Here is a 13,504-nt window from a genome sequence, read left to right on the forward strand (position 1 = left end):
GGATGTGTTAAATTGATAAAAAGTGATAGTAAAGAAAATATATTATTAGAATATATATTACTAGAATTTTTTTTTTTGATTTTGAATAAATGCAGTTCTTTTTAACCTTTTATTCATCAAATATATTAGACAGCAGAACTGTTTCCAACACTCATAATAAATCAGAATATAAGAATGATTTTCTAAATGATCATGTGATAGACTGGATGTTACATGTGACACTGAAGGCTGGAGTAATGATGCTGAAAGTTCAGCTTTGCATCACAGGAATAAATTATTATTTTAAGTTGTAATAATATATCACAATATTACTGTTTTTTCTGTATTTTTGATCAAATAAATGCAGGCTTGATGAGCAGAAGAAACTTCTTTCAAAAACATTAAAAATAGTAATGTTTCCAAACTTTTGGTCTGTACTGTATAACCAATGTTCTTTGGTAAATCAGTCAAATTAGCATATAGTTCAGTTCATGTTTTACCATTTTAAAACAATAAAATGAAAAAGGAATAAAATATTTATTTCAAAATTAACAGAAACTTTCATCTGACAGAGTTAAAAACTGACTGAGTTGACAAAAATTGACGGTGTTGATGACAAAGGTCCAGCTGAGGTTACAACAACTGATTGACAAGACAAGTTAAGGCAACTAATTTTAAAACTGTTAATTAAATACAACAATCCTTCCATTGGATGTCTCAATCTGAGTCTCCAGTAGCTTAAAAGACAAGAATACAAGAAGCTTATGTCATGACATAAGCTTCTTTTATTCTTGTCTTTTTAGCTGAACCTGCAGGTTCAGTGTAATGGTAAACATTATTATGTGCTGCCATGTAGCAGCAACCGTAATGTTCCTAATATGAATCCAAATTGGGGAAGTCGTGGCCTATCGGTTAGAGTGTTGGACTTGCAATCCAAGGGTTGTGAGTTTGAGTCTCTGGCCGGCAGGAATTGTAGGTGGGGGGAGTGAATGTACAGCACTTTCTCCACCCTCAATACCACGACTGAGGTTCCCTTGAGCAAGGCACTGAACCCCCAACTGCTCCGCTGCTCCGGGTGTGTGTTCACGGTGTGTGTGTGTGTGTTCACTGCTGCGTGTGTGCACTTTGGATGGTTAAAAGCAGAGCACGAATTCCGAGTATGGGTCACCATACTTGGCTGTATGTCACGTCATTTTCAAAGGATCTGTAGTCTTTAAAACCCATCAGCTACAAAATTTTATTTGTGCCTGACCTGCATGACTAAAGCAGTGGGCAACTGGCATGTTTGCTCTGAAGTCCATGAAGCCCATTACATGAGGGTTTGCTATTCCTGTGATCTCATGAGTGACAGGTTTAAAAAATTAAATAATAAATAAAATGATAATAAGGCATGTACAGTAAATCAGGCTAAATATATATGTAAGTAAAATTATGAAACAACATTATGATTCCCCATATGTATAAAAAAAAAAAAAAACCTATATAAAGAGTTTTGTGAGCATTCATCAAATCTGACGGAGTTAACGTGTGAGAGTTGACAGAACTGATTACTTACATACTGGTTAGGTTTGTTTTGAAGCTGGGATAGTGGTTTCAGCCGGTCCTTTGCTGGTTTATGCTGGTCGGACCAGGTTAGGACCAGCACATGACCAGATAAGGACCATCTTAAACCAGCAAAGGACCAGCAAAGAACCAGCATAAACCAGCAAAGGACCAGCATCCCAGCTTCAAAACATACCTAACCAGCACATGCTGTTTTTTTTCAACAGGGTTGTGCATCCTTATATTACGTTTATCATGTTTTTTTTTTTTTGTGAATGGACTTTTTGGTGGACTATAAAGGTAAGAATAAAACAGTCTCTTCTTCACTCTAGCTACGCAATGTTATTGCATCTTGAAATTCATTGATTTTTATTCTGAGTGACGACATATAGACCGTTCCAAGGTTGCGGACGCGTCAACTTGTCTGGAACGGTCAAATGTGGAATCTACCTATACCTATGGTCCAAAGACATGAATATGAGCTACGCGATTGGCTGTCTGTTGCTAAGCATCTAGCCATAACATTGCAACGTTGCATCGTTTCACACTGTAAACATCTGACACCACAAAACACAGCTAAATCTTATATAAGGCTTTCATAACACAAAGTAAAGAGCGGTGCTAAACCCAGTTCTAAATTACAGGTGTTAAACGTACCTTTACCTGGGGTTAAAAATGCAGTTTAGAACTATGATAACCCTGGGTTAAGCACAGTGTGAAAAGACATTTAACCTCTCATCCACTAGGAGAGGGGGGAAATGTTACTAGTCTTTTCCAATAAAAACAAAATCATACTTATTTTTTTTTTCCATTTATTATTATATATAAAAATTAGTTGTGTTTTAACATACACAAGATCATCTGTAATTGCACTATAAATTGGTCGAGAACAGTCATACCAGCTTACTGGACTCTATAGAAGAGCTTATATAAGTTATAGAGACTATACATAGCTGCAGAGATTATAAACAACCTTTAAGAAGTCTCAGAGAAGAATACTTTGGCATATAGATTAACAGTCATTTGAGAAGACATCTAAATATCACAATATATATGGATAACATAGTGATTGGTAGTGAATGCTATGAGACTACATATATTTTCTTATACAAGAAAACAGTTGACACACAAGGCTGGAGTTTCATGAATCACCTGTCCTCCCTCAACTTTCACTTGGTCTAAAAGGAAAGAAGACAACTGTGATTACTTAAGTATTCACAGACATTACAAAGATATGAAAGTATAAAGACTAACATTAAACCAAACAAACTAGATTTTTGTTTTGAGTGAACTATTCATTACACAAAGCTTTACAATTGTTTAACTTAATCAGAAACTATGGTACTTAAACTATTGACCATAAGTTGTTAATCATATGAAACAACATTTATTTGAGGTTTATTACAAAATATCTTGATTGAACAACTAGGGACACAATTTATTGGTACCATATTGGCTAATATTGAACATTTTTCAATTTAACAGTATCGGATGATATTGGAAATATATATTGGCTTGAGTAGTCACAAATTTCATATTGCCCATCAAAAAAAATATAGGCAATATATTGGCCATAATTACTTATATATCCATGCATTCTTATTTACGAATCCTCATGGAATTACGCTGAAATTTCTGTTTCCATGGTAACAGCGACTTCTCTGATTGGTGGCTGTCTCTTCAGGATTATAGTAGTATAGTTCTTCACTGGGAATTCACCAGTTAAGAACAAATGTTGATTCAAACTAAGTTTAAATCGCATTGATTGTGTCAGTATACAGAATCTTATACCTTTCCTTAACTTCTGATCTTATGTCAGGTTCATACATTATCTCTAGAAATCAATTTATCAATGAAAAAAAAACTATGGGATTTTTACTTCCACAACTGTTGCTCTTAAATGGCATCCCGCAGATCTTGTTTACCTTGTTCATCTTTTGGGAGTTAACAACTGCGACCTATCAATAAAGAGAAAATGACACTCAGTTTCATGGACCTCAGAGCGAAAGTTTTATTTGGACACTGATGGTGCCGTTACTTCTTTAAATCCACGGAGATCTTACCTCCGACATGACGGGTAGATTCATATGTGGATGTAGCCACATGGTCCTGCGGGCTTTGGCTCCCATCCTCTGGTTCAGTTTCCGTAGTAACCTCTTCACCTTCCTGTCACTTGGATCAGCGCACTTCACCGCCTTTTTGGTGTACAATCTGTCATGATTCAAACAAGCAAGAACGTGAGCGCCAAGATCTCAAGAGCTCTCTCCAAAACCTCTCTCTTTACATAAGGCAAATCCTAAATCTCTTAATCTGCTATGCTTCAAGTCAGTGCAGGCCAAATTGGCCTCTGTGAAGAAACAGTTTGGGCATTGTCCACCCAGCCTGAGTGCATTCTTTTGCTCTGCTTGCCTGACAATTACCGCTCTCAGTAATAAAAATCTGACCTGCTTAGACGGCAATGCCTGTGAGCTTAAATAGGACATATTTTCCATGTCTGTGATTGCGCCAGGATGCCTGGAATACTTGCATGATGGCTCTTATGCTGCAATCCGGCCCCTCCGTCTGCCTCTCATACCTCAGGACGTCTTTGGTCCGGACTTTGCCATGAGAGTACTGCATGCAGCACTGAACATCTCGCTGCATTTGCACACCCTTCCCTGGCATAAACAGAAATCAAAAACCGGCAGCAGAATTCAACACAGAATCACACCTGAAACCCATGATTAAGTACCATAAACTGTTCATATCCACTGGCATGCTCAACAGTTTGCAGAAGAAATCATGTGTCATAATTAAATTAGGACTCCTTTTTGGAGCTTCCTGTGCCTCCCATCATGCTTTAACACACCTCATATCTTCAGACATGCTTGAAACTCCTGCATCCGAGGCTCCTGAACCGGTCTGGCTATCATAGCATTATGCCTCTTTCCCTCCCACCGAGATCTGGTACCAACCGCCCCGTTCCAACATCACAATCTGATGCTAGGGAGAGTTTCACCTTACCTTCCAGGCAGCCGAAGAGGACGGCCGAGAGGAAGAGGATGGAGACAGTCTGCAGGAACATGGTGGAACCTCAGAGGGATTTTTTCCTCCGTGCTGTCTGCTGTCCTCTTGTGCTGTTTTTATTTCTCTCCTCTCTCCCTCCCTTCCCCTATTTTTTCTCTCATACGCTAACACACCCACAACCTCCCTCGCTCCCCCCCTTGTGTGCTGTTTTCACAGTCGTAGCATCTCCCCTCACTGTTGAGAAATGCACAACTCTCTTCAATTAACACGTTGAGCTGTGTAAGCGATGGTGCGATGCGTGGCATAATCGCTGCAATTCTGAGCCCATCATCCCTGTTTGCTTGAGAATTTACAGCTGCAATGCTCACAATAATAAATCAATACAGAATTCTTCCAACATTAGAAGAAAGAAGATTAAAGTATGCTGAAGAGAAGGAAACACCTTACATTAAAATGCCCAACTTTTGGCAAACTTATGATTTATTGCAGTCGAAAATGTTGGAGCAGGACAAAATACAGTCCTGAGGTCTGATTTTAATGGAGGGGTGTGAGAAAACATTTGAACAAACAAGACATCAGGAATCAATAGGGATACTCATGTACAGACATTTAGAGCCCGTCCTCATGTCGAGTTCTTGAAAACTGTTGGGACTTTATGGTTTTGGCATACCTGAGATCATTAGATCAAAATATGCCATCTGCGTGTCCAAGGTGGGTGTGTGAGGCATGCAAGAATTCAGCTGCAAAAACATACCCTGTCCATGACCTCACTTGATGCCAATATCTTGCCCCCATATTTCCTTGGAAATAAAGGTATCACACCAAACAAAAATTATCAAATCTAAAGGTGCTCCAACAAAATATTAGTGTGTGCAACTTTTTTTTTTTTTTTTGGATAGGCAGTATAAAGTCGACTCCAGCACATCCCAAGACTTTCAATGGGGTTAAGGTCAGGACTCTGTGATGGCCACAGTTTAAGCCTGATGAATCTTGGCATTGTCATCCTGGAATATGGACATGGGTACCTCTTTCAGCATGGTTGTTTTAAGGGGTCATACGTTGTGATTTCAAGTTTTCCTTTCTTTCTCTTTGGAGTGTTATAAGCTGTTCGTGAATAGATGAGATCCCTAAAGTTGCAAAGACTAAAGTCTCAAACCCAAAAAGATATTCTTTATAAAAGTTAAGACTCGTCCACGCCCTCCTAAAACGGCTCAACATCTCTGTTTGGGAAGATTTGCATAATGCCGCCTAAATGTTCACGCAAAGAAAGAAGGCATAACTTTATTGTTGCTGCCACCACCGCTATGTTTGAGCTTCCAAAAGAGGACACGACTAGAAATCAGTTGTTAAGTTGTATTTACAACACTGTTCCAGAACAGTTCAACCCAAGTATTCAAATGTGTGCAGTGCATTTTATAGAGGACTGTTTCCTGATCCTGGGAGAGGACAAACGCCTCGCTTGTAATGGGTTTCACTGTTTTTTTCTCATCGAGCCGGTGTTCTGATGATTTGTGCTACCCTGTCAGATTTTGGTACCTCCCATTAAAACAGATAATAAAAAAACTCTAAAAAAAAATACACCTACCAAAACCAACAAAAACCACAACCACAAAACTACACATACAGTAGGATACAGTGTTGGTAGCATAATCTGATAGGTAGCATTATTTGTTAGAACACCAGGACGTGGCATCACAGTATGTTAAGGGGCGTAACATTTCTGTCACACGCCTGAGGTATTCAGCCAATCAAAACGCGCTGGATAGCTGGCCAATCAGAGCACACCTCGCTTTTCAGATCAATGTGCTTTGTAAAAATCGACGCGTTTCATGAATGCAGGCCATAGAGGAGAAACAATAATTTACAATATGTGGAAAATAATGTGTTTTTTGAACCTTAAATCGCATAAACACATTTCATTACACCAAATTCACAAAATAATGTTCTTTTTAGCAACATCATATGACCCCTTTAAGAAATGAAAAGCTAAACACTGGATCTGTTAGGGTTAAAATAATTGTTGCAAAACATGGTGGAAAAGTATTTATCACTGCAATTATGATACAATTCTAAAATCTCCAGATCTTCAAAATAAAACTTCTAAATAACTTTGCTTATGCTAAACTTGCCATACTAATTATGAAAAGAGAGTATTCTAGTCTGCTTTTATGGATTACCAATTAAACACAAATGAACTCCCTTTTCTCAAAAGCCATATGACTTGTAGTTTTAATGTAGCACAAACAACGAAGAACATGTAATGTGAACATTTAATACTTTGGGTTAAGGGTTTATTCCTAATCCAAAGTGTGAGCAATAGCAATACTGACCAACACTAATGAATACTTTGAGCTCTCCATAGAACAGTGATATTGAATTTTGCATCTGATGAGTTCACTCCCTTGCAGCACAGTGTCTTTCTGTTAACTTGTCACTGAAGCATATTACAAAAGCCCATCCACAAAAAACAAAACAAAAAAAACAACAAAAAAAAAACAACTATGCAAAGAATTTTCAGCCCGCATAATAGAGTTCTTCAACATAGTTTAAAATTGCTCATGTGATGACTTGCATACTTGCTTGTCTTCATCTAAAATTAATTAACTTTATGTCCTGGATCAAGACAGAAACCAACTTAACTAACGTGAAATATTGGTTTTCAATTTTTTGGCAATGTTTTTATTTCTGCTGGATCGACAGCATCTCACACACTGCGAGGCCACCAAGACTATCCATTCAAGGTAGACTGTTTTCCCCTGGGGACAGATAAATTTAGCTATGCTGTGATGATCGTTCATGTTCTGCTCAGTTCCTCCTGAACTGGTGATTCATAAAAATCTTTGGATAAGCTGGCATGTAAAATCTTGTCTTTAAGCTCCGTGCCTGAAGATAAAATCCTAGTTATTTACAGGTAAACAGTGATGCCTATCTCATCCTGGAACTTGAGGTGGACTGACAGTGTGATTATGGAATAGCCTCAGATGGCACACTGTTCATAGTCCTTTCAATGACTGTCTGATGCATATTGAACACAAACCTGCAAAGCACACACAAAAATGACAAGTCACTGCATAACCCAATAAAAACAAAATTGTTTTAAAAGCTATTGTTTTTGTGCATCCTGCATATAGCGGCTGAGGACTTAAATTCTCACTGTTTTTTCCTACAACGTAAGGTGTCCTATTTGTCATTTTAGGTTTCAAAGGGTGCCAAAATGACACGAAATTAGTTCAAATTAGTTTTTGCAGTAAGATAAGGCAGTATAACTATAAGCACTTTCAAAAAAGAACTATAATCACAGTTTGCCAGGTTAGTGCCATCAAATATGTTCGGGTTTATTTTCTGTCTGTGTAATGGACAAAGCATACATGCATTTTACGTTATTTAAATTTTTTTTTTAATTCATAGAGAAGCCATAATTTGAATGTTTCCATTTCCAATCATTGTAATATGATCAATCACATTTATGGCATGTAAAACCAAAAACTTTATTTTATTTATTGATCACATGTTGGTCAAAAGATCTCTTCTGGTTTTAGTAGACAGAATAATTTATGATTAGAATAATCTGTAGACCAGTCTTTCTGCTGGTAACCAAAAGTCTGTCAATGCAAGAAACACTCAAAATAAATAAATAAATAAAATTCACAAAATCATTTTGTCCCTCACACAATGAACACACAACACTCGAGGCAAAAAAATAAAAGAGCTTCACTTTATTTAAACACTAAACATTGTTACAAGAATCTTAGAATACTGAAAAATATAATTTGTACTTTACAACTTTGACCACCATACAATTTTATCAAACTGCTAAAACATTACCAACATCACAATGAAAAAACAGTATGTCTGAGTGATTTCTCCTCGCTTTTGATTTCTCAAATCTGAAACAAAACTTCAGAACTTGTTGACAGTCTTTATATTCATATTTATGCACCTTTTCAGTCAGTCCAGGGTACCTACACAAGAGTGATACAGAAAGCAAATATCTGAATTAAAGACATGACCTTGCTTACACATGTGCTTCATTCCACCAAAGTTTGATTCAATTCCCCTTCACAGGTTGCATTGTCACATTATACTTTTGTCTGTTTTTGTGGTGAGTTAGCATCAGCAGCCAAAGTAACACTGTTGCAACTGTTTATCATTGTAACTAATAATTTAGGACAAGATCTTTCAGCAATTTAGGACTCATAAATTGCATTCATACTGTTAATCATCAACTGTACTCAGACCAACTCTGTGAGCCGATTCATTGCAGGTTACTGATGGACTTTCACAAAAAACAAGACAACAAATCAGAATATCTTTATTGAAACAGCCATGTTATTACCAACTGCCTTGGTTTCTGAATTCCTAGAATCAAAGGTCTTCGTGGTCACATATAATCTAGAATATTGTTTGGTTTTAGGTTTGCCATTCTTGGAAAATGAGGTTTGAAGTGAGGAAAGAAATACAGGCAATCAAAATGATCCATAAAACTCTTTCCCACTCCTATAGACCATTGCCAGCAGGAAAAAAAAATAAAATTACGACTCCCTTACCTTCCAAAAACGCAAATTCATCTATTGCTTCAATAGCATTGTCTGCCAAAAGAGAAAAAGCACCAATCATTACAGCATCAATACCACTTGTTTTTGTTAAAATTCCATTTAATCCATTTTAGAATTTAACTAATAACTTACCCAAGTCTTTGCGCTGCAGAGTTTTTCTCTTTCCCTGTTGTGCATAAACAAGAGCGTCCTTGGCGATCATTTCAACAAAAAGCTCCTGCAGGCAGACAAATAATTAATACCATTTTATTAACTGAGGCACAACCGTCTTTACCCACCCGAGTGTCTAGGAGGGGCCATCCATACATTTTTGTCCTTGGCCCTGTGAATTCAAGCAATGGCCTCATCAAGGTTTACACATCAACAAATCTACCCTAGTTTGAACTGTAATTCAGAATATCCAGACAGACAAGCACTGTATCCATGCACGCAACAAACCCAGACAAACTAATATCAAAATGTTTTTAATACATCTCTCCTCCTCTCTCATACCTGTTATCAGCTGCTGCGTCATAGCAGCTGTCATATTTTGTCATAATTTGAATTTTTCATTGCAAAGGTATTGGCTGTCAATGAGCATGTAACACTTTATAGAGAACTTATGGTCCTCTGATTTGATCGTCAGTGAGACCTTCCAGAAGTGCTTAGGTATTATTATTTAGTCATATTACATTTGCGATAAAATAAATATTGTACAACCACAGACTCACCCAGACAAACAAAACCAAGAATAGACAGACAGATCTAAAACTGACAGGCAAAAGGAGAGAGAGAGATAGAAAATCTTACATTCATTGATTTCGCACATCCATTTTTATGCCTTGAAAACATAACTGTTTGGTGTTCTGTGATCCATTCTATACTGTTGTTGCAAAATCTGTTGGTTTGTCATCAAGATCGTGTTATCTAGCTGGCTAACACACAAATGGTTTTATTGAAATTGCAAAAATGACATCAATAAAAAGGTGCAAACCAATCAGTAATGTTTTCTAGCAAGCATTTATAAATAGTTATATTATGCCTTATAAAATATAACGTACATTTCCAGCTTTTTGTTGAGAGATAAATAGAAGTAAAATGGTATTTGACATCCAAAGAGACAGGCAGAACTTAAGTTAGATAAACGGAGAGACAGAGGAAGAGAGATGAATCCAGCGCGTGTATCTCACCGTGGCTTTAGCTATGATGAACACGGACTCTTGACTGGCCAGACTCACGTCCGGATCGGCTTTCATCAGCGCTTTGATGCGGGACAGCGGTAACTTGGCGAGGCGGTGCTGCTGCTGCTGCGCGCCCGCGGTGGGCCCTGTTTGTCCGTTCCCCGCGTCCTCCTCCGGTTCGGCGCTTCGGGGCTCGTCCTCCGCTCCGCTGCGGTCCAACTCCGACTCCGCGGGAGCTACAGGCGCAGTCGCCGCCATTGACGCACGCGGCTCTTAACAGGACGTAATCTAAACCGAAAGCGAATCTTCTTATCTTCTCCCGCCAAATCTGACTGTAAACACAACCTCGAGGCGGACGGCGGAACAGACGTCACAGCGCCACGTCATTTGAGCGGGTCAACTCATTCTGTTCAGTATAGGTCAGTTAAAGTCAATTAAACAGCGCCATTGACAAATTAAATACACTTCCAGGAAGGATTATTTTTAACTGATCACAAATGACGTGTTGTTTCCTCAGTTCATAGAGACTGATTGCTAATAAAAACAGAATACTGATTGCATACAAGGAAAAAATAATAATAATAATTTTGATTTGAGGGACTTTCTGAATCAAAGTTAATATTGGAGTTAATCTGAATAATGTTTAAAGCCTATTTTAAATCTAAAACCATTCCATACACTTAATCTCATGCCTCATTATACCTCAGAATTCATTTTCATTGTTTTGTCATCACATAGGCCTAGTACCATGGAACCATTCAAAAATACGTAGTATTCTTTTAATAATTGGCTTTTGATGAATATAGCTATTCAGCATGGTTGGACTTACCATTAGGCTTTACTGGGCTGCAGCCCATGGGCCCCGGCTTGTAGGGGGCCTGGCCCTTTCCCGTTTACGTGTGTTTGGTTTGTTCAGTTATTCAAGTCAGAAATGATTTGCCCCATTTTTACTGTGCACACAAGGGCTAAACAGGCCAGCCGGGGCTAACAGCTTCTGGTAATAGCAGACGGGCTAGTTGTCACAATTTTTTTTTTAATCTTGTGAAGGTTTATTTTTTGTAGTTTTGGTTACAAAACAGCTATTAACCCTAGAATACAATTCAAAGGTTAAACTTTTCCACCATTATTACTCAGGAAAAAAAGACACTTTTCTGGAGTAAATGAGGTAAGCTGCCATTAGACCCCTCTTATGATTGTAAAGCGCTCGGGGTGTACAGCTATACACAATGAAGTGCTATATAAATCCTTCATTCATTCAAATCATTTCATGAAATTGAAAAAAAGATAAATAAGGTAAATACAGAAATATAAATCCTTTGGTTTGGCCAAACATTGAGCACACATTTGACTGCAATGAAACATGCCCCAATCTGATTTTTATGAAGAATATTTTGTCCTCAGAATGCAGTTTAATCATCTAGTTTAAAAATGAGGCCTAGTTTTAAAAGTTAAGTTTTAATTTTAGTACACTTAAGAACTAGATGTTTAAAATTACTGCTAGAAAATAGTCATTGCATGTGTAACTGAACAGGTCTTTCCTGGTATCAGTGCCATGTTGTAAGTGTAGTATTTGTATTTTTTGCACGAGTCGGCTGTTTGCACGCAGCATTCGCGCAGCTCCATTGGGGTGTGTTACACTGGATATTTCTCACGGAAATATGGTTCAATAGCACAGTCCCAAACAGTGTGATTGAGCTAGAAGGGTGCTACATCTACAGAGCTGATAGACCAGCTCTGGACTCTGGGAAAAGCAAAGGTGGGGGCGTAAACAGAGCTGGGTGCATTGATGCTGTTATTACTAAATCCCACTGTTCCTGCCGATCAGTTTATGTACCCTTGGATGATAATGCTAAACTAGCTAAACTAGGACAGCGCTCCCCACATTTCATCAAAATGTTTTTTTGCCCTACAAGAGGAGACAACACTCTTGATCATGTTTATACAAACATCCCCGATGCATACAAAGCAACTCCTTTCCCCCACATTGGAGAATTTGATCGCTTATCCCTGTTCTTGCTCCCCAAATATACCCCCATCATCAAACGTGTGAAACCCACTGTGAGGACTGTAAAAGTATGGCTAGAGGAAGCAGACTCTTTACTACAACATGAGTTTGTCAGGCCACACTGGTCTCACACACAGACATTAGTATCTACACCAGCTCTGTTCTATACCACATTATCAGGTGTGTCGATAAAGTATCCACCCATAAAATAATTAAAACATTCCCCAGTCAGAAACCTTGGATGAACATGGAAGTCAGACTCCTGCTAAAAGCACGTGAGACACAGCTTTCAAGTCTGGCAACCAAGAAGCTTACAGTTTATCCAGGGCAAATCTGAAGAGGGGAATTAAAGCTACTAAACATAATTACAAATGGCGGATTGAGGATATATTCAACAACAATGATCCTCTGCATATGTGGACAGGTATTCATGCCCTCACAGACTACAAACCATCAAACAGTAATGCCACACTCCCAGGTGAACTGAACATCTTTTTATGCTCGCTTTAATCATGGAATCACAGAATCACTCTACAAAGCTGAGCTTAACAATTATACAACTCCTCCATCCTCACCTTTAACACTGGTGTACCACAGGGCCGTGTTCTGAGCCCAATTCTCTTACTCCCTTTTCACCCACGACTGCATACCTGTACATGGCTCTAACTCCATAATCAAGTTTGTGGCTTGTATGGCAGGGTTGCAAGAAAAAAGCCGCTCCTCAAGAAAGATCACATGCGTAGGGTGACCAAACGTGCCATTATCCAAGGACACGTCCTGGCCAGGATTTCTATATTGCCTAAAAAAAATCCAGGTTTTGGCTTTGGTTTCATGTTTTCATACTTAATGAAGGTAATGATCGTTTGACCAATAACATGAAGACATTGTATTTAATCGACCAATCGTGGTGCGTGAGAAGGTGGGATCTACAGAGAACTGTCAAAGCGATGCAAATACGTGTAAGTTACATATTAATGTTTGACTTGAAGCAGCACTGAGCATACCGATCGGTGTATGACAATTCAAAAGCACAAGAAGCCGTCTGCTCTCTAGAGCTCTAAAGCTCTTTTTCCAATTGTTGTATGATACTTTGTCATACAACAATTGGTCTGCACAATGCAAACAAAGCCAAAACGTGGATATTTTAGGCAATATAGAAATCCTGGCTAGGACGTGTCCTGGGAAAATGGCACGTTTGGTCACCCTACACATGCAGTCACGAGTGAGCTTTGGATACAATCACCTTGAAGATTCTG

At 38.4% G+C, this 13,504-nt stretch overlaps 2 protein-coding genes across 2 annotated transcripts; both read right to left on the bottom strand.

Annotated features, from left to right (window-relative positions):
* Positions 1-2,303: 2,303 nt before the first annotated feature.
* Positions 2,304-4,680, bottom strand: ccl44 (chemokine (C-C motif) ligand 44). The gene is made up of 5 exons (XM_042766107.1): positions 4,525-4,680; positions 4,049-4,178; positions 3,585-3,732; positions 3,447-3,479; positions 2,304-2,699 (listed from the first exon to the last, which is right to left on the bottom strand). Exons 1-5 carry the CDS (start codon positions 4,583-4,585, stop codon positions 2,691-2,693), a joined length of 381 nt encoding a protein of 126 aa, XP_042622041.1. The 5' UTR covers positions 4,586-4,680; the 3' UTR covers positions 2,304-2,690.
* Positions 4,681-8,228: 3,548 nt separating this feature from the next.
* LOC109065206 (DNA polymerase epsilon subunit 4-like) lies at positions 8,229-10,628 on the bottom strand. Its single transcript, XM_019082207.2, has 4 exons — positions 10,253-10,628; positions 9,216-9,300; positions 9,075-9,116; positions 8,229-8,489 (listed from the first exon to the last, which is right to left on the bottom strand). The coding sequence occupies exons 1-4, from the start codon at positions 10,499-10,501 to the stop codon at positions 8,476-8,478; spliced, it is 390 nt and encodes a 129-aa protein (XP_018937752.1). The 5' UTR covers positions 10,502-10,628; the 3' UTR covers positions 8,229-8,475.
* Between the last annotated feature and the right edge of the window lie 2,876 nt (positions 10,629-13,504).

Source organism: Cyprinus carpio, chromosome A11 (genome assembly GCF_018340385.1).
Source record: "Cyprinus carpio isolate SPL01 chromosome A11, ASM1834038v1, whole genome shotgun sequence".
NCBI lineage: Eukaryota > Metazoa > Chordata > Actinopteri > Cypriniformes > Cyprinidae > Cyprinus > Cyprinus carpio.

What these genes read in the sequence shown, in the direction of transcription:
- ccl44 (XM_042766107.1), bottom strand. Translation starts at nt 4,585, where the DNA reads ATGTTCCTGCAGACTGTCTCCATCCTCTTCCTCTCGGCCGTCCTCTTC. An exon ending in TGCAGCATAAGAGCCATCAT is followed by an intron (nt 3,733 to 4,048) that starts GCAAGTATTCCA and finishes GAATCATGACAG; the next exon opens with ATTGTACACCAAAAAGGCGG. An exon ending in ATCTACCCGTCATGTCGGAG is followed by an intron (nt 3,480 to 3,584) that starts GTAAGATCTCCG and finishes CTTTATTGATAG; the next exon opens with GTCGCAGTTGTTAACTCCCA.
- LOC109065206 (XM_019082207.2), bottom strand. Translation starts at nt 10,501, where the DNA reads ATGGCGGCGACTGCGCCTGTAGCTCCCGCGGAGTCGGAGTTGGACCGC. An exon ending in TCATCATAGCTAAAGCCACG is followed by an intron (nt 9,301 to 10,252) that starts GTGAGATACACG and finishes GTCTGCCTGCAG; the next exon opens with GAGCTTTTTGTTGAAATGAT. An exon ending in TCTGCAGCGCAAAGACTTGG is followed by an intron (nt 9,117 to 9,215) that starts GTAAGTTATTAG and finishes CTCTTTTGGCAG; the next exon opens with ACAATGCTATTGAAGCAATA.